Source organism: Balaenoptera physalus (genome assembly GCF_965194825.1).
Source record: "Balaenoptera physalus genome assembly, chromosome: 9".
Taxonomy (NCBI): Eukaryota; Metazoa; Chordata; class Mammalia; order Artiodactyla; family Balaenopteridae; genus Balaenoptera; species Balaenoptera physalus.
In genome coordinates this window covers 102,319,266-102,338,398 of record NC_138888.1, presented here as the reverse complement: position 1 = coordinate 102,338,398, position 19,133 = coordinate 102,319,266, and the positions used below count along the sequence as shown (strand labels likewise).

Here is a 19,133-nt window from a genome sequence, read left to right as displayed (position 1 = left end):
ATATTTAGGGATAATTTTTTTTGTAGCTTGTAAATATGATTATATTTAAAACTTCTTTGTGAATGAACAGTACTGGTGAGATATTTCCAAATGCAAATGTGTTCCTTACATCTAGCATTTTGAGATAAAGAAGTGGCCTGTAGATCTCTATTGTTGAAATGAATGATGGTCAGTAATTAGCAACAAAGATTATTGATATTTAAATTCTACTTGTTTTCATTCTACACCACTTTCCAATCATTCATCTTAACGAATTTTGAGATAGTCTAAAAAACACCAAGACAGCACTTTGCAAGAAGAATAATTGGTCTCTTGGAGAACCAAACTGTTAGGTCCACCTTGAGATGAATGGATTATATTCATTTAAAGGTTGCCTGGATCTTTTGAAGGTTTGAATTCATGATCCACCTGTCTCGCAGGTAAATCAGATTTAACTAATTGTTAGCGCTATTGCTTTTCCATCTTTCCTACCTTTAAAATGGTAACAGTCAGCAATAGCTTTCTCCCCCTAAAGTTTTCTAGTTACAGATCGGGTATATTTATAACAAAAAATCAACTATATCTTTCCATGAATAGTAGTTCAGTATCATGTTTTAAATCTATTTGAGCGAGGTTTCTATGTCTTTGCTTAGGATATATTTATTAAAAATGCCATCACAACATGTATTGAACAGTAGGAATTAATATTCATCATCAATCTTGTCTCCTTTTAATCATAATTATTCTGTTTCAGAAATTATACTGTCGTTAATTCCAAAATCATCGTGGTCACCATAAGGCCTGAACCCAAGACAACTGATTCATTCCTGGAGATAGAACTAGCTCATTTGGCTAATGTAAGTATCATCCACTTGGCATTGAGTTGCTTGTAGAATTTACCTTTTAAAGAAGGTTAACAATCCTTCTTTTGACTGATAAGACCAGAACACATTTTCTAAACTCTTTAGAGTTGCAAGCGAATTAATTTGTTATGAAGATATGTATTATATAAAAACAATATGACACATTATCCTATGCTTTGGTTCATGATAGAACTCTCTTCAATTTCTCCAGGATAATAGTTAATAGTTTGTCAGTGCCCACATCTTTATTGGGCTCTAAGCTAAGAAGTGGGGGAGATCAAGATGAAAGAACCAGTCTTGTCACATGGTGAGGAAGACTGCCATGTAAACACACAGATTTAAGATGCATGCAGCAACAGAAGCTACAGACATAAAGCAAAGAGCAGTGACATCCTCCAGGGTACCCCATGGTAGGAGAGTCAGTGGAACAGATTTTTAAAGTGCTACACCCAGGTGCTACACCCAGGATCAGTGGAGGCTCCTTGTAACTGTTTGGGTGCTCCAGTGATTCAAATCCAACTCTTCCATCCAGAATGACAAGAACCCTTTGTTAAATGCATCCACCTGCAACTGAAATTCTTTAGACCTTGTTCAGGCCTTATGTAGAAATTTAAAATATCTACTTATCCTTTATACATCCACCTTAAATACCTAAATCATTGATTTAAGGGTCAAGGAAAGTGATTCCTATTGAGACTTTCTTAGTTATGCTTTTACAATTCCTGTGTTAAACTGTCTCATATGTTGCATATACATAGTTTTTTTTTTTAATCCCTTGCAAAGTTTCTATGAACTTGATTTTTGCATACAATTAATGAAAGCACAAAAAGATTGTGATTTTCCCAAGTTCATATAGTTAGTGAATGACATGATGAAATTGATTCTCACATCCTTTAGTTTACAAAACCTGTACATTTCTGGTATTTTATAATTTCTGAATTTAAAAAACTCCATTTTATAAAAAAAAATGACAATTATCTTCCCTATAAACCACTTTTTACAAAAGTGTTCCAGCTTCCTAGATTGTCTAATGAAAATCTCAAATCTCTCAGCAGTAACTTTTAAACATCATGATTGCTACTTAAACTATTAGGTCTTTTCCCAGTTTTGCAAAAATGTGACCATACTGGTTCTATCTACCTTTGACAATGTATTTTATTTCTGTTATATCTACCTCCTCATACCTTTAATGACCCTAATCTAATCACTGCACTGAAAGCTAGGAGATACTTTTAACATAATTTTTGAATAAGGAACTTTGTACCTTCAACATGTATTATAAAATATTTATTTACATATTTGTTTGTATATATTGTTTATCATGGTAATGTCTATCCAGTTATAAGCACTGATGAAACATAGTAAGAGATAATAATTCCCTGAATTGCTTACTGAAAAAGCAATGCAATGTCAGAATGTATATCCTGTTTCTTATGGAGTAAACAATTCTGTAAATGAACATTCACACAACTTTCCTAAATAAAGATAAAATCACTATTGAGAATTTAAAGAACATGGTAATTAAATGGCATTTTTTTTCATAAGCTGAAGAAAGAGTAACCTTAAAAATAGTGTTGGTAAAACAATCTCATTATTTCAATTCAAGAGAACTATTTGAAATGAACAGATTTAAGATTTGAGTCAAACTTTTCTGGGGGCATATGTTGTCAGCCCAATTTCAAAAGAGATAAATCAGGTACAAAAAATTTATTTTCTACATACGGAAACCAGAGTGTATGGTCAATAAATTTTATGAAGTACCAGCTACACTCTGGAGTGGCAATGAAAGTCAGAATGTAAGAATGGTGAGATGATTACCGCAAGTCACTTAGAATTAATTCTTTCAGTACTTTGAGTGAGTGAGTTGACCAGATTCCTAAAACAATACTCTACTCTGAAAGGCCTAGGTTTAAGAGAATATAGACAAATCTGTTACACAAAGGGTCTGAGGGAGAAGAAGAAAAGTTTAGTAAGGAGAAGAAAATGCCTCGAGGGGTTCCCACACACGTCCGTCCTGTGTCAGGAGAAGCGTCCACCTGTGCCTGTCCTCAGAGGCCACCCTGATTCCCAGCCACATGGTGGAGATTCTCTGGTCTGCTCCATCCCTCATTTCTTTCCTCCACTTTGCTTTTTAAAGTTTTTATTGGATTTGTTAAAATATTGCTTCTGTTTTATGTTTTGATGTTTTGGCTGCGAGGCATGTGGGATCTTAGCTCCCCGACCAGGGATAGAACCCGCAGCCCCTGCATTGGAAGGCGGAGTCTTAACCACTGGACCGCCAGAGAGTCCCTTCCCTCCACTTTATAGATACCTCCCACACTGTTGTCTTACCACACCTACAGTCCTTCATGTTCTGCTGTTTAAAATTTCCAGTGCTTGTTTTATTGTTATTTATACTTACCATGCAGATTAGATTTTGTTAAGGACTTTAATGTACACTGAGGGAAGGAATATATGACTGGTTTATTGAGTGTCTTGTAAAGTATGCTCTGATTTTAGTTTATTTTCATTGAAGAGATAGCCAAAAGAGCCTATGCTGACATATAATAGTCTTCACTAAAATGTGAAGAAAAGATGTATCTTAAACATGAAAATTAAAATTGATTAGAACAAGCTGAAACTTCATTATAACTATATAGATACAGATGTATTATCATTGGTATTACCTTCAAAGTTGAGCTATTTTAGATATGACATCTTGCTTATATCAAGACTGTCTACTTTCACCTATTTTCTTATAGCAAATGTATCTGCTGCATTTTTCTAAGCTCAGAAGAGATTAATGACTTGCAAATTATATCTGTTGTATACACCATGTGCAAAAGAAATGAAGAAAAGAAATTAATAGTTATAATGAGTCTAGGGAAAAGCCTGTTAACATTATTTAAACAAAACATGTTCTTTTTAAAAAAGCTTTTAAATAAATAACATTTAAAGTATGTTAAGTGTAATAAGGCCCTTGGGAACTGGTAGGAATAGGTAATAGAACATGAAAACTTGAAATTTCAAACTGTATTCAGCAAAGCCATTTGCAGTTTTAACCAGTTCATAAGTCATTGAAGAGTAAGATACTATTCTTAGTTCAGTTTTCTAGGCTCGTGGCTTTATTGTTATAATCTGTAGAGTCTGAGTTTGTGGTCCTTAGTGCTTGGGCATACCAATTGCTTGATTATAGGAAATACCAAATTTGCTTTTCTGAGAAGAAGAATTTTGTTTTTCATATTATTTAAGGTTTCTTCAGTGTGACATTTATACTTATCAATATTGTTAGGTTCCATAATGTGCAAGGAAAGTTAATACATTTATTGAAAGTCGTTATTGGGACCTAAATAAGTGCAGCAGAATGGATCTATAAGTGCACACATAAGCAAACACGCATGCACACATGCTCACACCCACCATTAGGATGCCTTGGTCCTGACAGATCTGAGCCTGCTGTGAATTTCCAAGATATATAACATCCTTAGCATTAAAAGGTGAGTTAGAAGAATAAGAAAATATCTCGTGCTCTATCAACTTTGCAAGCCTGAAAGTGCACTTTTTTCAAATAAAAAGTCTTAAATGTAGTTCCATTTCTGGTGGAAGGACACATTGGACTACCCTGGCCTGCAGCCTCTGCAGTCTATTTTCGCCTTTCTTTTTATTCCTTCCTCTAAGCAACAACTCTCATGGTCTAGGTAGGGCCAACCTGCTATCTTTCAGGATTGAGGAAAATCCACTGGGTTTTTTTGTAGTTCTCAAATTGGTCATAGTCACAAACGATCTCATAGGAATTGGGGCTTGCGGTTTTATTTTCCTTGCTGTATTTGCTGGCATACTAACAGGATCTAGCTAACAAATTAAGGAGTTTGTTTCATGTGTATAAACTAAAATGAATCATGAGCCATGGCCTTTGTAAATCACAGTGGAAAACACAATGGAAAACTCTGATGAATATGCTTTTTACCATTAGCATGAGAAACAATGAAAAGAAATTCCAACATTCATCAGTGGGTATTTTCATGAATAGTAAAGGCTGATAACAACCCAACGAATTAAAAATCACTTGGCAAAGCTTAAAGAAGTTCATTCTATACATCTATAATTTCTACAAAGGGGCGTTTTTATCCCTTTACTTTTAAAATTACTTTTCTACCCTAGCTTGCGTCCATTTGGAAAAAATTTCTGATGTTTTGCCTGCTTAAACCCCTTGGTAGTTTTTATGGGAGAGTCTTGAAATGCTAACTAGACAAGTAGATTGATGGTGCTGCCAATGGCTGAAATTGAGATAGAAATTATTCTCTGGCTACAGTTTTTTTTTTTTTTTTTTTGGTTTTATCCTGAATTCCTAAACTTGAGTAAGCATTCTTCCCACTTACATTTCACATTCAGTTTATTCTTATTCATAATACAACATTGATATTCTTCAAAAAGATTTTAGACTAATTATGTTATTGTTGGAGTAAGGGTCACCAAACATTTTCAGTTGAGTCAGGTTAGACATATGAGCTATAATGGTCTTTGTCACATCTACTCAGCTATGCTATTGTAGTGTGACAGCGACCAGAGACAGTATATAAAAATGGATGTGGCTCTGTTACAACAAAATATCATTTACAAAGTAGGTAGCAAGCCAGATTTGGCCCCTGGACTGCATAAGTTGTCACCCCCTGTATGGTAAAGAGAATGTGGCCCCCCAGAGATGCCCATATCCTAACCCCCATAAATCGTGAATATATTATATTACATGTCAGAAGGGACTTTGCAGTTGGGATTAAGGGTAAGAACCTTGAGATGGGTCATTTATCCTGGATTATGTGAGCAGATCCAGTTTAATCACATGAGCCATTAAAGTTGGAAAGCCTTTCCCGGCTATGGTCAGAGAGATGCAAGGTAAGAAGGACTCACCCTGCCATGGCTGACTTTGAAGATGAAGGATAAGGGCCACAAGCCAAGGAATATGGGCAGCCTCTAAAAGCTGAAAACAACCCCTGGTTATCAACCAGGAAGGAAATGTGGACCTCAGTCCTACAACTACAAGGAACTGAATCCTGCTGAGACCCGAACAGACCTAGATGTGGATTCATCCCCATATCCAGAAAGGACTACATTCCTGTTAACATTCTGATACCAGCTGTGTGAATTTCTTGAGCAGAAACCCAGCTAAGCTCACCAGACTCCTGACACACAGAAACCGTGAGATAATAAATGTGTGTTTTTCTATGCTGCTAAGTATGTGGTAATTTGTTACAGCAGCAATAGAAAGCTAATAACCCTGCATTGGAGCATTGCAAAATTAATTATTTGATTATGAAAATAATATATATGCATACAGTAACAGTGCCATTTTGAATCAGATAAACTACAATAATGATAATATATTACTCAATGAAAGTCAGTTAGCAACTAGAGATTACATTTTGCCATGCTGATTTCATGCCAACACTTTAGGAATCTGATTAAAGGAATCACCAGACAATGAGAATGGCCATTGTAAAGTGGTGGTGGGATATTAGGGAAAACTGGAGGTTGCCAGGAGCAACTCTGACATTTGTAGATGTGTTGTGCTCTTGAAGCAATTTAGCAAAACTTCTCTGCTGGCAGCCGATAGATTGGAACTGTGCAGAACAGCCTGGCCAGCCCTTATCTCTGCTACAACCCCATAAAAGCACTACTAGGACACATTGTTACAACCTCTTGGATATCAAAGGAAAAGACAAGCTGTATGCTATATCTATATGGAATCTAGTTATCTGAGTGTTTGTTTATTAAAGTTATTTGCCACTTCAACCTTGGAGAGTTTTTACCAACAGATAAACCATTTGTTTTTTGGGAGGTGCACCCAGACTTGTGCAGCCATTGTTGGAAATGATGCAGTCACATTTGGGGAAGACACTCTAAGACATATATGTGGAGGCAATGATTTTCTTTGAAGGATACACATATAAATAATTTCTGATAGTGGTTCTACTTTTACTGCTTCCCACATGTCAAATAGAAAGTATTTGTCAGGAAATAATGTACCTTCAGTGACTAGTGATATATCTAAGAAATTAGAGAAGCAAGCTGTTATCACATCCACAAAAATAGTGTCATATGGTTAATGTGGGCTACTGAGTAACCAGATAGCAGAAGCTGGATTACACACGTGCCCTCCCCTTGTGTTCTAACTGAATGGCTGCCAAGTCCTGGAAGACATGACTTGTCCTTATAGAACCGTACTCTGCCTTCCTCACTTCAGTGGCCTCTATGCTCTTCTGCTTTAGCTAAAGACAACTATTCCTTTTCCATCTTCTTGATTTAACTGGTTCTCAATGAGGTGCTTTCTGTAGAACTCATGTAAATAAATTGAAAAATTCCATACCTCCATCTCCTTTTAAGTAAGAACAGAGTATTGCATTCTCAATGAGGCTCTTTGGACTTCAGGTATATGTCAGCTACCTTGTAAAAAAATGAGAGTTAGACCCAGATTTAACTCTTTTTAAGTATCACTTAGAAATGCTAAAATACTCTCAAAACCTTGAGAAGAGGTATGGAGAACATTCAACAGACTGTCTTCGTTGTAGAGTTGCATGTGATATGATACCTCTTCGACTGCATCATCCCCTTGGGTGGTGTATTACATTTGCAGGGATTATGAAGATGTTTGTATGTTAGAAGACATAATCCAGAAAGGGCTCCCTCTCACATTGATCAGCTTTCATGACCTGTCAGAGATTTGACTGTGGAAAAATTTACATCTACGAGAATCTTACTTCCCTTAGAATGCATTCCTGAGCTTTTTAAAATGTGGCTTTTCTCAAGTAGTATTAGAATTATAGGCAGGATATATATTAGTCTTTTGTGGGTCAGGTCAGGTATTTTGGAAATGTTCTTAGGAATTCCCAAAATGTGTTTTTGCAGTTATATAATAAATACAATTAACAGTGGGGATAGAAAAAGGGTAAGCTTAGCAAAATCCAGATATTATTAATGTAATGCCTTTATATCTAAAGTTTTGGAAATGAAGAGAGACTTTGGAGTCTCAGTTGAACAGTCTTTCTCCTGTCCACGTACAAGAACTCAATGTGCAATTCACTGGAAGATGTGACACAAGGACTCGCCCTGGAACATCTTTCTCAGAGCACTGGAAATGTTGAAAGAGTGACAAAGAGGTCACTGGCCTTCTCCAAGTCCTTAGAAGCTTTGTCTATGAGCTTGCTTTACCTCTACAGACAAGAGGATATTTTTTGTTTCAAGAGGACTATGAAAGGTACAAGAAAGTTAAGAGGTTTCCAGATTAGGAATTTACTATGGCATATGAGGACTAAGCATTTGAAAATGTAAAGAAAAGCAGAGTGAAGTAACCATGTTATTTCTGTTGTGTGTCTATGCTTCTACAAATGTGATGTAGATTAAAAATTATAAGGAGTGGAGGGAGTCATTAGAATGTATGTTCCTAAGTTAAGCCCCAATCTCAAAATTCCTGGAGCCAAGGAACCTACATTTTTCATCAGCATCCCAGGTGATTCTAGAGTAGGTCCAGAGAAAACACCTTGAAAACATGAAGATAGCAAGAGTGTAATTAAGATAGCATGTGAATTAAATTTATTCAGAACTTAAAAGCACCAAGGAAAAATTAAAGTAACTTGGTTCAGCCTTCATATTTATTGTGCCTTTCATCTTTTCTGTAAATGACTTCCTTCAGGCATTTGTTCAGATATCATCTTATTGGTGAAGCCTTCTCAATATACAAAATTGCAATCCATTCAACTTCCCAGCCTTTCCTACTCATGTGGTTTACTTTTCATCATAACACATATTACCACCTAGCATATTATATATTTACTTCTTTATGTTTTTTGTCTCTCTCCCTGCCCCCTTCACTATAGCTAAGTGTATGAGGCAAGGATTTTGTTTTGTTCAATGCTGTAGCCCCAGTGCCTCCAAGGTGTCTGGAATGTTACAGGTGTTTGCTAAGTGACTTTTGCATGAATGGAGGAGTTTGTTTTGATCATCTTCCTGGCTCACTCTTCTTCTTCTCTTTATACCATAGTGAGATGTATTGAAAATATTCCATAGGGGAAAAAAGGACTTGGAAGAGAGTTTTGTAAAAGAAAAGGAATTCATTTATAAATGTCATTCTAGAATCATTAAGGGCTAGGGCTAGAAAGATGTCTAAATTCCCTATTCTACAAACAAGAAAATAGAAAAGTTATGAAGATCAGAGGAAAAGAGAGAACCACCTATAAAAATACATGGACAAAGCCAGTGATGTATTGTATTGTTAAATAGATACACAGACAGTCACCAGTTTACGATTTTTTAACTTTATGATGGTGGGAATGCGATACGCATTCAGTGGAAACCATACTTAGAATTTTGAACTTTGATCTTTTTCTGGGCTAGAGATATGCAGTAAGGTACTCTCATATGATGCTGGGCAGTGGTCCACAGCTCCCAGTCAGCCACACAATCACAAGGGTGCACAATCGATATACTTATGACCATTCTGTACCCATACAACCATTCTGTTTTTCACTTCCAGTACAGTATTCAATAAGTTACATGATATATTCAACCCTTTTTATTAAAAAAGGCCTTATGTTAGATGACTTTGCCCAGATGTAGGCTCATATAAGTGTTCCGAGCACATTTAAAGTAGGCTAGGCTAAGCGATGATGTCCTGTAGGTTAGGTGTATGAAGTGCATTGTCAACGTATGATATTTTCAACTTGCAGTGGGTTTATCAGAATGTAATACCATCACCAGTCAAGGATGATCAGTAATGGTTTGCTTGATGTTGAGACAGAGGAGAGAAGTAAAAGAAAATATCAAAGACTGTTAAAGGCACTAAAAGTGCTGTGCAGAACATCTATGGTAATTAGGAAACTTGGGTCATGGTACGTTTTTAAACGCTTAAAAGTGGGTGAGTTCAAATGTTTAACTCAAGTTCAACTATACTGTTTTCAGTGGAGTCAAGAGACAGTTTTTTGGCCAAAAATATGTTTTTCAAGAGCAGCATATTCTTTCCAAAAGTTTTCAAATACATTCAGTTTTAATATTTTAAGTGTCAATTATATTGACAGCTCTATAAATTAATCTTCTCTAGCTGGTTTGTCTCATTTACCTGACAGCTTTTGGTTTCTTAGTTTCATGCTTTTCTTAAATCCACTTCTGTGAGTTGGTTCACAGCCTGCCTATTTTCCTCTTGCTTCTGTCATTACGTTTTGTTCCTGCTCTCTGTCGGGCTTGCCATTTCCTGTTATTGATTTTCTGTAAATTCCTCATAACAGACCTTGCAGCAGAGTACCTTTGAGAAAAGTATCTGAAAATTATAACAAATATTTTACAAGTGGTTTCTTTCAGCCAGGTTTTTTGGATTTTATTTCATGTATAGAATTCATTCATCATTGGGTTTTGCTTTCTTTACCATCTCACATTCTTATTCTCTAAGTGACTGGTCTATCCAGGTACTAAGATTCCTCTAGTTTGTTTGTTCTGCTTATTTTTGTAAACTTCAGATGTTTCCATAACTGACCTCAGCTCATAGGCCCACGTATGGGTGACTGTTCTGGAATGAATGTTCACAGAGGGGTGCCTGTCTTTTGTGTAGGTCCGGAATGTACCGTGAAATGCAAGATTGAGTGGTGCGTTTGGAACCTATAATTCTCATGTGGATTGTTTCTAAATTTTCACAAGGACAGAAAGAGAGAGAATCATGAGATCTAAGGGGTAAGGGGTGAGGAAGGTAGTGGGTGAAACTGAGGGTTGACAGAGGCATGGATGAGAGTAGAAGAGGCATTTCTCACCTTTATACTTTCACTCTAAAGTGGAAATTAGTGTCTTTAGAGGGGTAAAATGGATGGCGATATCTAAACAATTAAGTTCATATTCTATTTCTTTTCTAATATTATTTTCTTTTGTCATAACCTGTTATGAGCTCTAATTATGAAATATTAATCCTATAATCAGTATCCTGCTTTGGTTTATATAAAGATTGAACTTAATCTCACACATACATTACTGAAGAAGTGAACTCGATGTAGAGGACCTGTAATCTCAAGGTCCTCACCTACGCATACAGTCTATATCCATGATGTGTATACCCCCATGCCCTTCATTGTCATACTCCAGGGATAATTACTTTCTAGAAAGTGCTCTGAGCTCTTTTGAACAGAACCCTAGATAAATATAACATAACTTTATTATACGACATTGTAGCTCTGCTGAGGATTTCTTAGGAAGTCACAAGCTGTATCAGGATTTCAGGTAAGACCAGACAGGGTCTCATAGGACAGAGAAAGAAACCAATTTGAAACAGTATCTTCCTCTCCATCTCTTGAACATCCATATCTATGCCTCCTGTGAGAACTAGAAAAGGACCCATTTCTTCCATGTAACTCTCTCTGACACAGGCCATGATGCTCTGTCCATCATTTGTCCTTTAAAAAGTAAATTATCAACTAGTGACATTGATATGAGCATGTCTCTTTTTTTGTTATTTGAACATGCCATGTGTGTTCCTCTTCAATCTCTGTAAGGCTATAACCCATTTCAGGGAAGGGAATGTTTTTTTTATGTTCTAGGAGCATAGTTTGTAGGTATGAGCATCTGATGAGAAGGATGCCTTAGAGATGTGGTCTTTGAGGGATTTTGGAGAATGGTAATGGTGCTAAAATATGGGAGTTAGTCAATGTCCCAATTTAAATGAATAATGAAAGTTGGGGTAGATTTCACCAATTTTTGGAATAATGAGCTTAAGTTTCTTCTTCCTAGTGGAATTCTAGAATGGACTCAGTGAACAGCACTTAGAAAGGCAGTGTTTCACAAAGAACTTGCCTAGACTTTTAAAGATGTTGCTTTGCCAGATACATGCCAGTGATTATCTACTTGGAAACAAGACCAAGGGCAGGTTCTCTGAGTGAGCATGTCCCCCTGCGGGAAGGAGCCAGTAGGCTGTTTCAGGACTGTAGCTTTCACCTGCTTTGGCCTATTCATCACTTTTATCACTGACTTGTTGGATGAGCCCATAGATATCATGTTTGTTTCTTAATCCTGCAGTGACACAAAGTTAAAGAGTGAATATATGTGATGTCAAAATCAGGATTCAAAAAGCTCCTGAGAGACCTCAGTGGGTAATAATACCTGTCAAGCTCAAGGGAAGATTACCAAAATATCCCATACACTGTTGGAATGCATTATTAGGCATATGGCACCTACATTGCAGAGGCAATAGTACCGCTTTGTCCTGTGCAGGTAGGACACAGGTGGATGTGTTCCCTAAACACACTTTAAAGTGTGTGCTCCAGGAGATGAATGTCGTGGAAGATGAGAGAACTTGAAAGCTACAGAGTGTGTTTAATAAAAAAGAGAAGAGGATCTGTGAATAGCTCACAATATCAGAGAAGAAGAATTACTAGGTTAGTTTCAACGGGAAAAATAGGGCCCAATGAATGTGACAGAAAGACAGAAAGAAAAACATGCCAACAATTAGTCTCTTCAAAACAGAAGGTACTTGGTGGATAATCCAATGTGGAAAACTCATTGTGTCATGCTGAAGGTCATTGTGGCTACTCATTACATAATGATTAAACTGAATAAACATTTAGCATGTTTTTCCCATAGTTTTATTAGATGTGATTTTATAAGAATATGATCTGTTGATTAAGAAAATATTGCAAGTCTACAGACTCTCTAGAAATGGACAATTAATGCAGCCATGTCTTGCCTTTTGGAAGCTGCACCACTGGAGGCTGAAGAGGAAGTGGCAGGTGTGCCTAATGCAGAAAGTTTCACTGTGATTGAATTATTATAAATATTAGATATTGAAAATACTTTGGTTTCTTAAAAGAAATAATCCAGCAGTTACTATTTTAGGGGGAAAAAATGAAATAGAAATCATCAAAGTATGGACCTTGTCGTTTATGAGGCCTTCACTTATAATTTAAAAAAAAACAACTATGGGTTATGATGTTTGGAATAAATATAAAGTTTTCACGAATAAAATTTCATAAAATGGGCCATTAAACCTATGAGTAAGGACATGCAAATTTTTAACACAAAAAAATAGAGGTGGAAACCTTAAAGAATCTTACTGCAGGATAAGAAATGTGCCATTCTTTTTGCATTTCACATAATCCTTCAGTTTTTTATGTATGTACTCAAGATACATTTATTCTTTCTCTGCTTATTTTTAGGGCACTTTGAATCCTTATTGTGTTTTATGGGATGACTCAAAAACGTAAGTGACAGATGTTTTCTTACATGACTTTGGACTAAACATTCAAAGCACATTAAGTTATTTCAGCTGCTTTCTAGTCAACAGGAATATGATAAGTTAGTGGGATGTGAGTTACACTAGGAGAGAAAGCAGTCTCCTTTTTGAATCTGTAGGACAGCATGATGATTGTGTTTGTGTGTGATGATGCCATCAGGTTACATCCCAAGGTAGGATTGCATTACCTGATGTGTAAGGCACATTGCGATGCGAATTCCATGAGGATTTTTAAAAGCTCTAATATTTTAAAATTATAGGAGCTCAGATGCTATTTCAACATTTTGCCCTAGTAATTCAGCTTAGAATCGCAGAATAAAATAGCAATCTCTATGGTCATTTAGCCAATACGTTACTTGCATGGCCTTGAATCTATTATCAGAGTAATGAGATATTTATATGGCCCTTCCAAATTGTTTTGTTATAAAAACATTGAGTGACATTTAATTTTCTTATTCATATAGTAAGGATGAATCATTCTTCCATGTATTGCTTTGTTTGTAACAAGTAATTGCAATATATCTGGTCAAAATCATCTTAATCTCATTGGTAATGCTATGAGATTCTAAGGTCTCAAAGAGCAGAAAAATCCATGATTAAGGCTTAATTAGACTCCCATACTTTAAGTACTTCTGTGGGTTTATTTCAGTGTAGTAGCCAGGTTATACAATCTTGGTTTGTTTTGTTTTGCATGGAGGGGAGATAAATGTCAATCAATCTCAAAAGCTAATACCACCATGTATATGCTGTCAGTTAACGCACCACATTGTTGGGTTCTATGTATTCTAAGATTTCCCCCAATGTTCTTCACCCTAAATCGGATCTACATGTAAGGTTTTATGATGTTACTTGTCTCTCATCAGTAGTTACTGGAGAGTCTAGAAGAGGGACATTCTTAGACTTTCTAGGTAAAGAGCAAACCTACAGGAAATGTGCTAATTCTTAGGATACTGATGTAATTTAAACTAGTATTTATGTGGGTGAAAAATCAATGATATTAAGCATGTTTTTTGCTATAGATTCTGATATTCTAGGGATCCTCTTCTCCTAGGAACCTTAGTGCATATGGAGAATCCCAACTTGTCCTGGTGATAACATGAGCTGGATGTTTCTCACTGATGTCATTATTTTTTTTTCATTTTAAAACCACATAGAGAAATCCGTGGTCATAGAATTTTTGCAAGATTTCCTCTTTACCAATAGCCAGAGAAGATGTTGGTAGTATATTCTAAGGCACTGTTTAGTATGTTGTACAGACAAGGGAAAAATAAAAGGCCACAAAAATCAAATTGAACGTTTTCTACTCAAGAAAAACATGCCATCTTAAGCACCTGATTACAGATACTTGCATATCTCCATGAATAATAACCAACTTTTATTTAGTTTTATTACCTTTTTAGTGGGTAGAATGTGCTTCTATGTTGATCCAAAAAGTGGAACGTGTTGGTTATTCCAAAAGACCTTTGGGACTTACAGGGATATTACAGAAGAAACAATATTCCCTTATTTTGTGCCTCTCTGGGTTTGCTTTCACAGTTTTTCTAAGGTTTTAAGTTTAATTTATGAAACTGTTGGAGCTTGAGGTCAGTGTTAAGTTTAGGAATCAATCACTCTCTGCTTTCTCTAACATCTGCTGACTCTTATCCATCACAAAGAACATGTCTTAGCTTTACAAACTTCAGCTTTTTAGTTGTCCTTGAAGAAAACAATTCAGCGAGAGGAGGTGTGCTTAGCTGCCTTTCAGATCAGATTATCTCCAGAGATCAGTGCAGTTCATGTTTCCTTGATGTATCTGAAAAGTGATCAAAAAGGTTTCCACTGTGACAGAACTTCCGTCCCATCACACGTTTTACCAGACTCTTTCATCATTAAATTGTTTTTCTGGGTGAGTTTTAAACAATGAAGTTTAAGACAACTTTGTTTTCTTTCTTCACATCTGTTCCTCTGTTTTGATCATGTTCACATACACAATAGTTTTATCGATGCAATGATGTTAACTTTGAGTATAAGACCTCTAAGAATAGTTAATGAAGAGATACGGCTATTCCTTTTTACACAGAAAAGTGTTGATCTAAATGGTGTTTTCAAGATTGCAGTAACAAAGTTGAAATTAGAAGTTGTCTTTTAATTTTGGTTTACGTAATCAAATTGCCTTAATTTTTTATTGAGGTATATTTGACATATAATATTATATTAGTTTCAGGTGTGAAATATGATTCAATATTTGTATACACTGTTAAATGATCACCACAATAAGTCTAGTTACCATCTGTCACCATACATAGTTACAAATTCTTTTTCTTTAAGAACTTTTAAGATTTACTCTCAGCAATTTTCAAGTTTGCAATCTGATATTGTTAACTATGGTCATCCCCTGTGTACTGTACGTTACATCACCAGGTTTGATTCATTTTATAACTGGAGGGTTTGACCCTCCCCCTTTACCCATTTCACCCACCCCCATCTCCCATCCCCTCGAGCAATATCAAGTTGCCTTACTTTTAAATATTTAAAATTAAATTTTAATTACAAAAATAATGCATGAGTATCTTTTACTTGTAAAACTATAAAACATAACTGCTAAGGCACAAGACCCCATTAATCATTAATACCTTGGGTCTCCACATCCACCACCTCTCCAAGGTCACTCCTACTTATATTTTGTTATGTATAATTTCAGGCATCTACGTATGCATTGACACACATGTGTAGCCATAGAAATTAACACTATTTTAACGTAAATATTGTCATACTGTATGTAACACTTGTCATCTTAAATTTTTAATTCAATGATTATTGTGTAAGTTTTAAAATTTCACTACATATGTTTTATCCCTTGTACCTGCTGCATTGTATAGATATATCATAATTTATCTAGTATTCCCAATATTGGTGGCATTGAAGTGGTTTTCAATTTATTTTATTCTACAAACTGTTCTTCTGCGTACCTCCTTGTACATTCCTCCTTGAGGTGCTCTTTCACAGTCCAACTTGCTACCCTGTTGTTCTCTTTATATAACATTATTTTACATTCTTCACAGGATTCATTGCTACTTTTTATTTATTTTTCTTGCTTACTCTCTGTCTCCCCCACTAGAGAGTAAATACCACAAGAGAGAGACTTTACCTTTCTTATTCACTAACTGCACTAATGCCTGATACACCTGCACATAGTATGAATTCAACAAATACTTATTGGTTAGCTTTGTATAAGAATAAATGTTTGAATATTTCTAAGGTATCTTTTTTTTAACATCTTTATTGGAGTATAATTGCTTTACAATGGTGTGTTAGTTTCTGCTTTATAACAAAGTGAAAGTGAATCAGTTATACATATACATATGTTCCCATGTCTCTTCCCTCTTGCATCTCCCTCCCTCCCACCCTCCCTATCCCACCCCTCTAGGTGGTCACAAAGCACCAAGTTGATCTCCCTGTGCTATGCGGCTGCTTCCCACTAGCTATCTATTTTACATTTGGTAGTGTATACATGTCCACGCCACTCTCTCACCCGGTCACATCTCACCCTTCCCCCTCCCCATATCCTCAAGTCCATTCTCTAGTAGGTCTGTGTCATTATTCCCATCTTGCCACTAGCTTCTTCATGACCTTTTTTTTTTTTTTTCCTTAGATTCCATATATATGTGTTAGCATACTGTATTTGTTTTTCTCTTTCTGACTTATTTCACTCTGTATGACAGACTCTTAACTCCATCCACCTCACTACAGATACCTCCATTTCGTTTCTTTTTATGGCTGAGTAATATTCCATTGTATATATGTGCCACATCTTCTTTATCCATTCATCCGATGATGGACACTTAGGTTGCTTCCATGTCCTGGCGATTGTAAATACAGCTGCAATGAACATTTTGGTACATGACTCTTTTTGAATTATGGTTTTCCCAGGGTATATGCCCAGCAGTGGGATTGCTGGGTCGTATGGTAGTTCTCTTTTTAGTTTTTTAAGGAACCTCCATACTCTTCTCCATAGTGGCTGTATCAATTTACATTCCCACCAACAGTACAAGAGTGTTCCCTTTTATCCACACCCTCTCCAGCATTCATTGTTTCTAGATTTTTTGATGATGGCCATTCTGACCAGTGTGAGATGATATCTCATTGTAGTTTTGATTTGCATTTCTCTAATGATTAATGATGTTGAGCATTCTTTCATGTGTTTGTTGGCAATCTGTATATCTTCTTTGGAGAAATGTCTGTTTAGGTCTTCTGCCCATTTTTGGATTGGGTTGTTTGTTTTTTTGTTATTGAGCTGCATGAGCTGCTTGTAAATCTTGGAGATTAATCCTTTGTCAGTTGCTTCATTTGCAAATATTTTCTCCCATTCTGAGGGTTGTCTTTTGGTCTTGTTTATGGTTTCCTTTGCTGTGCAAAAGCTTTTAAGTTTCATTAGGTCCCACTTGTTTATTTGTGTTCTTATTTCCATTTCTCTGGGAGCTGGGTCAAAAAAGGATCTTGCTGTGATTTATGTCATAGAATGTTCTGCCTATGTTTTCCTCTTAGAGTTTGATAGTGTCTGGCCTTACATTTAGGTCTTTAATCCATTTTGAGTTTATTTTTGTGTATGGTGTTAGGGAGTGTTCTAATTTCATACTTTTACATGCACCTGTCCAGTTTTCCTAGCACCACTTATTGAAGAGGCTGTCTTTTCTCCAGTGTATATGCTTGCCTCCTTTATCAAAGATAAGGTGACCATATGTGCGTGGGTTTATCTCTGGGCTTTCTATCCTGTTCCATTGATCTATGTTTTTGTTTTTCTGCCAGTACCAAACTGTCTTGATTACTGTAGTTTTGTAATATAGTCTGAAGTCAGGGAGCCTGATTCCTCCAGCTCCATTTTTCATTCTCAAGATTTCTTTGGCTATTCGGGGTCTTTTGTGTTTCCATACAAATTGTGAAATTTTTTGTTATAGTTCTGTGAAAAAACTCGGTGGTAGTTTGATAGGGATTGCATTGAATCTGTAGATTGCTTCGGGTAGTAGAGTCATTTTCACAATGTTGATTCTTCCAATCCAAGAACATGGTATATCTCTCCATCTATTTCTATCATCTTTAATTTCTTTCATCAGTGTCTTATAATTTTCTGCATACAGGTCTTTTGTCTCCTTAGGTAGGTTTATTCCTAGATATTTTATTCTTTTTGTTGCAATGGTAAATGGGAGTGTTTTCTTAATTTCACTTTCAGATTTTTCATCATTAGTGTATAGGAGTGCAAGAGATTTCTGTGCATTAATTTTGTATCCTGCTACTTTACCAAATTCATTGATTAGCTCTAGTAGTTTTCTGGTAGCATGTTTAGGATTCTCTATGTATAGTATCATGTCATCTGCAAACAGTGACAGCTTTACTTCTTCTTTTCCAATTTGGATTTCTTTTATTTCTGTCTCTTCTCTGATTGCTGTGGCTAACACTTCCAAAACTATGTTGAATAATAGTGGTGAGAGTGGGCAACCTTGTCTTGTTCCTGATCTTAGTGGAAATGGTTTCAGTTTTTCACCACTGAGGACAATGTTGGCTGTGAGTTTGTCATATATGGCCTTTATTATGTTGAGGAAAGTTCCCTCTATGCCTACTTTCTGCAGGGCTTTTATCATAAATGGGTGTTGAATTTTGTCGAAAGCTTTCTCTGCATTTATTGAGATGATCATATGGTTTTTCTCCTTCAATTTTTTAATATGGTATATCACGTTGATTGATTTGCATATATTGAAGAATCCTTGCATTTCTGGAATAAGCCCCACTTGATCATGGTGTATGATCCTTTTAATGTGCTGTTGGATTCTGTTTGCTAGTATTTTGTTGAGGATTTTTGCATCTATGTTCATCAGTGATATTGGCCTGTAGTTTTCTTTCTTTGTGACATCTTTGTCTGGTTTTGGTATCAGGGGGATGGTGGCCTCGTAGAATGTGTTGGGGAGTGTTCCTCACTCTGCAATATTTTGGAAGAGTTTGAGAAGGAGAGGTGTTAGCTCTTCTCTAAATGTTTGATAGAATTTGCCTGTGAAGCCATCTGGTCCTGGACTTTTGTTTGTTGG

At 36.1% G+C, this 19,133-nt stretch overlaps 1 protein-coding gene across 3 annotated transcripts in view; it reads left to right on the top strand.

Annotated features, from left to right (window-relative positions):
* Positions 1–19,133, top strand: part of ADGRB3 (adhesion G protein-coupled receptor B3) — a 793,357-nt gene that overhangs the window by 449,602 nt on the left and 324,622 nt on the right. For all 3 annotated transcript variants that reach the window (XM_082474137.1, XM_082474138.1, XM_082474139.1), the window contains 2 exons: positions 734–836; positions 13,001–13,044. In XM_082474137.1, the coding sequence (XP_082330263.1) occupies positions 734–836; positions 13,001–13,044 (147 nt within the window). The remainder of the gene's footprint in view (positions 1–733; positions 837–13,000; positions 13,045–19,133) is intronic.